The sequence below is a fragment of the Triticum aestivum genome, chromosome 3A (genome assembly GCF_018294505.1).
Source record: "Triticum aestivum cultivar Chinese Spring chromosome 3A, IWGSC CS RefSeq v2.1, whole genome shotgun sequence".
In the NCBI taxonomy this organism is placed as follows: Eukaryota; Viridiplantae; Streptophyta; class Magnoliopsida; order Poales; family Poaceae; genus Triticum; species Triticum aestivum.
In genome coordinates this window covers 39,297,225-39,303,224 of record NC_057800.1, presented here as the reverse complement: position 1 = coordinate 39,303,224, position 6,000 = coordinate 39,297,225, and the positions used below count along the sequence as shown (strand labels likewise).

Here is a 6,000-nt window from a genome sequence, read left to right as displayed (position 1 = left end):
TGCCTCCCATGGCGGACGGATGTGCACCCATGCCTCCCATGGCTCCGAAGCCACCCATGCCTCCCATAGCGCCGAGGCCACCGCCACCCATGGCGCCGAAGCCACCGCCACCCATGGCGCCGAGGCCACCGCCACCCATTGCACGAACCAAGGCTCTTTTTTGGATCAAGACTTCTTGTTGGGCAAGATTGGCATACTCTTTTTGCGCCGCATTGAGGTTAGATGTGTCCAAAAAGAACAAGTGCTTCTCCCATTCCAACAACTTAGCTCGCTCCTCGTTGCTCACTTTCCTCTCCTCCAAAGCCACCTTTCTCTCCTCGGCCGCCACCCTTCTCTCCTCGGCCGCCAACCTCCTCTCCTCGGCCACGGCATCTTGGTTCCTTGCCATTTTCCTCACCTCATTGGCTTCGACCCTTGCCTTCACAATAGCTTCCATAGCATTTTTGAGCTCATCATCTCCTTTCCTCTTCTTCTTTTTGGTTTTGTCTTTCTTGCACCCATCCGGTCGTTTTGGCTTCGAGTATGAAACCGAGTTGGGTGTGGGGCTTCTCTTGCCGTCATCACTTGATGCATCATCCTCCTCATCATCATCATTCATCTCAATTGCTCGCTTCCGTTTGTTGCTCAAATGCAAATCCTCCAAACCATCACGCTTCTTCCATTTCTCATCATCCTTTAACACTTCATAGCAATGAGGCAAGGTAAAGACCCTGCCTTTCTTGATCTTCCCCTTCTTGGTTGTCCTTGTCTCTTCTTTGAACAAGTTTTGTGCAATGTTGTACTACAAGAAAAACAAAACAAGTTAGCACTTCGGTCACCAAAAACAAGTATGATGAACATATATGAGATGCCACTTACTCGATCATCCTCATTTGTGCCACTTGGGTTAATCTTGTCAACTGCCTTTTGTACGGCCGCCCACTTTTGACAATCCGAGTTGATTGTCGACCATCGGGACCGAAGTGATCTCTCGGAGCGGTCAATTCCACTTAAGTTGTGAGCATCAAAGTGTTCTTTCATTTGCCCCCAATACGCGTCTCTACTTTGATCACCTCCAATGGATGGATCCCTCGACACTTGCAAATAAGTATGGCATAGTAACTTGTCATCGTTGGTTGAGTAATTGCCCGCTCTTCTTTTCGGCGCCTCGACAATTCCCTCACCCTCCTCGTCCACCTCAAACTCATGGTCTTCGAAATGGATGTCATTGGTTTGAGACCAATGCGAATTGTTGGACCTAACACCCATAGTGGACATGTATGCATCATCATTGAGACTACAAAGTTTTTTGAACAATGCAAATAAGCTATCTATATGTGATGATGATGCATTGAAAAATAAGAAGAAAAGAAAAGTTGGAAATTTTTTCACCTTGGGGGCATTTCGTCGAACACGTGGTGCGCGTCGGCGGCCGGCTCAACGAGTGAGCTCGCCGGCGCTTCGGTAGCCGCCGCGGCCGTCGAACACCCTGCAAGCTTCTTTCCCCTCGCCTTCGTGGTGCCGGAGCCGTCCGCCACCTTGTTTTTCTTCGCGGATGTTTTGCCCTTCTTCATCCGCGCCGCATTGGGGACCTTCTTCGACGGTGCGGCGGCGGCACGGGACGGCGCCGGCGCGACGCCACCCGGCGCCGTGGTCATCCGCGGCGGCAAGAAGAGGCTGCGCGCGAAGCCGACGCTCGGCGGAGCTCCGGCGGTGGCGACGCCAGCGCTTCCCGCGCTAGGGTTTCCGGCGGCGGCGGCGGCGGGGGGTGGGGGGTCGCGGCTGTACAGCGGGGTGAGCGGGGCGCCGGTGTGCGCGTCCATGGGTGGGTGGCAGGGCGCCGGCGCCGGCGGGCGCGGGGCGTAGGACGAGGAGAGGAGAGAGTGCGGCGCGAGCGCTCGAGTATGCCGCGCGCTGTAGCTGGCGCCCGAAATACGCCGTGCGGGTAAGTGTTTTCAACCGCGCGCCCAACCCGTTATAGCGCGTGCACCGTTTTTGCGCGCCCGCTGGAGCGACCCGCCGCGTTGCGCGCGCGCTAAAACGGCCTAATTTGCGGCGCGGCACTAGTTTAGCGCGGCTGTTGGAGATGCTCTAAATGCGGCAATCTCCAGGGCAGCTCCTTCGCCGCGCCTCCTCTCTGTCGCCCCCGCCGCACCTAAGCGCGGCCGTCTCCATCACAGCTCATCCGCCGGGCCTCCTCTCTGCCGCCACCGCTGCAACCGGCGGATCCTCCCCACGCTAGCGGTCGGGCTCTCCATCCGGGATCCGTCGGAGCACAACCAAGGGGCCTCCTCAGCCTCCTCCCCCATGGCCGCAAGCCGCAACGCCTCGAGGACGGCGCAGCCCGCCTTGTCTCCGCCGCGGGACACCCCCGATGTTGGGTACGGTGGAGCATCTAGACGGCGTTCTTCCAGCTCCTCGTCTCCGTCGCCCCCTGGCTCCTTTCTGACGTCGCCTGCCTCGTCGCCGGCGCAAGACAGTTCTCCGCGAGGCAAGTGTGTGGGATGCGAGTGAGCGGTGGAGAAGGGACTGGGAGAGGATAAGATAGCGACAGGCGTTCGGGACGAGTCGTTGTTCTACCGAACGAAAAAGAACGTGACGTGGCTGATATCCACGCTATAAGATTTGTGCTAGAAATCAAACGGCTCAGGAGGCGTTCGGGCCAAAACGCCGTTCGGTACTTATTGATTCGAACTCCCAAACCGTGCCATATACCCTTGGCCTGCCGCGCCGACCTCATCGCCACAATCTCCAGAACCACCATGACGTCGCCCTCCACCGTCCCGTTCCGCACCTCCGACCTGATCGGCCCACCACCACACATCGCCACCGACGCCGCCGCCTCACCGGACTGGACGTTGCTCAGCAGGACGGCTCGGCTGTCGGACCACCGGAACGCGTCCACTGCCGAGTGCCACACGCCGGAGGGCCAGCCCGTGGCGGTGTCCTTCTGGCCGGCGGACCCGCCGGGCCTCTCCCACCTCACCGTCCATTGCCCCGGCCTCGACGCCTCCGACTTCTATGACAACACCCCGCCCGTCGTCCTCTGCGCCGAGGGGCCCCTCGTGCTCCTCCGCCTCGCCCTCAACTTCCCCGAGTGGAGGTCCGTTCACCTCTTCGTCTACTCCGCCGCCGGGAACGGGGATAAGAGGCCGTCGCTGCACCTGCTCCCGTGCCCGGACCCCGAGGTCGACGACATCGGCGGCCACCCCCCGGTCCAGGACTTCGAGGGCAAGGCCCAGCAGCTCGGTCTCCTGCCCTGCGGCGACCGCGGGGGCTACGCCGTGGCCTTGCTCCACCACGGGTGGAACGAGTCCCACGGGCGGACCCGGCAGTACTACGTGTTCGTCTTCTCGTCGGAGACGAACTCGTGGACCAGACGCAAGGCGGCGCCGCTCCACCTGTCCAAGTCCGACCAGGCGCTGTTCGACCGTCACGTCTATGGCTGCTCCAAGCAGGTCGCCGTGGGAAGGAGCTCGGTGGGCTGGGTCGACCTCGTGTGCGGCATCCTCCTTGCCTGCAACCTGTTCGACAAACGTCCCGTCGTCAAATTCATCCCGTTCCCGGCATCGAGGGTACCCATCGCCAACCAGAAAGACGATGACAACCCTTACTACGCCCCGGAGTACTTCTCCGACGTCGTCTGCTCTGGCGACCTGATCAAGTTCGTCAAGATCGACTTCGCCGACCCCGACTGCAGGACCACCGGCAAAATTAAAAGCTGGAGAGCCACCACATGGTGCAGGAGGGTATGTTGGGACGACTGGCGCAGGCGATGCACCGTTGACGTCGACGACGTCTCAGTCGACCAGAGCTACTCCGCTCTGCTGCCGGAGCTGCTGGACGAGGAGACCCAGGAGCTGGAGCTGAGGAACCTAGAATTCCTCATCCCCACGCTGGGCATGCACGACGACGACCTTCTTTACATGTTGGCCAGGGATGGTGGTGGAACAGGCGACGGCACGGCCTGGGTCGTCGCCGTCGACATGAGACGCGCGGTGATGGAGGCGTTGGTCCCGGTTTCTACCGAGATGGGCTACGCCGTCACGATGTACTGCCCATGCGCCTTCCCCAAGTACCTCGACGGCGACATCATCATGGCACTAGGTACATAATTTCTCCACACGTGATTGACTTACTACCCGGCGATAAACTACAAGCAGTCCAATGAGTTTATGGTTCGTTTTGTGGTTGATCAGGTGCAAGCATGGAGGCTGAAACAGCTGCTGATAATTCTGCCGACACAAATATTAGCACTAGTAATCAAAACTTCTCTGATGAAGAAGATAGTGACTACCAAGGTAAACTTGTTTTACTAGCATAGTGTTTTTGCAAATTGATTGGTCGTACCGGATCATTCGATCTTCTCTCCCGGGCTGTTGGTCCAGCAAGATTCGTCGTAATTCAGCTCCTGTTGGAATCAGGAGATCGGTTCTCAGATTATTGGTGCGCCGAGTCCCTTGAGGGGTATGCCTTGCCCTTCTATGGAGAAGAAGGAGGGCAAGTCTTTTCTGATGAAGAGGGGAGTGACCAAGGTAGCCTGTTTTACTAGCATAATACTTTTGCGAATACATCTGAACCATTTGATCTTCCCTTCCTGGCCATTGGCCCAGCAAGATCCGTTTTAACTGAGCTCTTGTTGGAATTAGGAAATGGCATCAGAACTTGGTGCGGCCAGTCCTACTATGGCGAAGCCCGCTATGGCTACTGTGAAGAAGATGAAGGAGGAGGAGACATGGGCAATCCGATGGACAATGCTGATGTATTTGGAGAATTGCCGCAATACGTATCCGATCCCGACCCCGACCCTCGAGCGAACCGGCGGAAGGAGAAGAAGAAGATGAGGAGGAGAAAGAAGAAGGATAACAGGAGGAGAAGCAAGAAGCAGGTGCAGGAGCAGGAGCAGAAGCATCATCCCCTGCTGCAGCTTGTGCAGTTTCTGGATGGCCGGCCGGAGTTGCACCCGATCTGTTTTGCTGCCTGTGTACTGATAGCGATCATTGTAAGAGAACTTTTGGGTACCAACCCGTGGCAGGCTGGTTGAGCAGAGCTATGTTTTGTGCATGATTGATGAAAGCTCAAGCTTTTCTGTAATGCAGCTTTTGCCAGGAATTGCTTGTGGCTCCTGGGCAACATGGAGCCTGAATTTTGAAAAATCAAAGTTTTGTAGTTTCAAAGAATTCTGAAACAACACACATGTAAATATGGATGTATAATGCATATTTTAGTTTCGTTACGAAATGCGTTTTTATGTGAGCTGCACGAAAGCATCATACATTTCACTATTCACTATCAAATTACAGTTTCTCTAGTCCATAAAAATGAATATGTAGTATACACCCATATCTATGGGTATATTGTTTCAAGCGTTAAAAAAAGTGTATATTGTTTCAACATTTTTTGAACATAAAAAATTTATTCTACTTTCTCAAGGCTTTTGGTGACGAAACGGTGACTCATATCTTTTTTGCTGATCTTTTTTATTGTGACCGGAAAAAACATTTATATTGTGCAATTCCCTGCTTGGCATGTAATTAAACCATTAGATCAAAAATTACGTGTATGAAAAGTGAACCTCGTTATTCAAATAACACTACATACATCAAGTTTGATGTTGAGTTTTTCATGAGTAAAAGATGCATCCATTTTACACACTTTAGCTCTATTGAAAATTCAAACTATACCTGTAATCTTAATGTTCGTTTGGGAATCCTAAATATCAAAATAGCTTGTGTTTTCACTAACCCGTGGTTAGTGATGTCATAAGAAAGATACTAAGACGACATAGATGTTTATATAAGGAACATGGAGGAACATAGGGATATAATAAGAATTAAAAAATAACTCATGTTCATACAATGAAAGTGGGTAGTTTTGGGAAAATGTATGTCTATTCATAAATTAAGTGGATAATTTTCTAAAAGTTCTTAAACACAGAGGGATTGGCAGAATTCACCCCAATGCAAAAAAAAAATCCTTAGCAGGCTCAGTCAAAAGATAGAATTTGGTGTTAATAACTTT

General features: G+C 53.6%; 1 protein-coding gene across 1 annotated transcript; it reads left to right on the top strand.

Annotated features, from left to right (window-relative positions):
* Positions 1-2,709: 2,709 nt before the first annotated feature.
* Positions 2,710-5,230, top strand: LOC123057778 (uncharacterized). Its single transcript, XM_044480674.1, has 4 exons — positions 2,710-4,086; positions 4,179-4,280; positions 4,404-4,514; positions 4,629-5,230. Exons 1-4 carry the CDS (start codon positions 2,742-2,744, stop codon positions 5,021-5,023), a joined length of 1,953 nt encoding a protein of 650 aa, XP_044336609.1. The 5' UTR covers positions 2,710-2,741; the 3' UTR covers positions 5,024-5,230.
* The last annotated feature ends 770 nt before the right edge of the window (positions 5,231-6,000 follow it).

What these genes read in the sequence shown, in the direction of transcription:
- LOC123057778 (XM_044480674.1), top strand. Translation starts at nt 2,742, where the DNA reads ATGACGTCGCCCTCCACCGTCCCGTTCCGCACCTCCGACCTGATCGGC. An exon ending in AGAAGATAGTGACTACCAAG is followed by an intron (nt 4,281 to 4,403) that starts GTAAACTTGTTT and finishes TGTTGGAATCAG; the next exon opens with GAGATCGGTTCTCAGATTAT. An exon ending in TGAAGAGGGGAGTGACCAAG is followed by an intron (nt 4,515 to 4,628) that starts GTAGCCTGTTTT and finishes TGTTGGAATTAG; the next exon opens with GAAATGGCATCAGAACTTGG.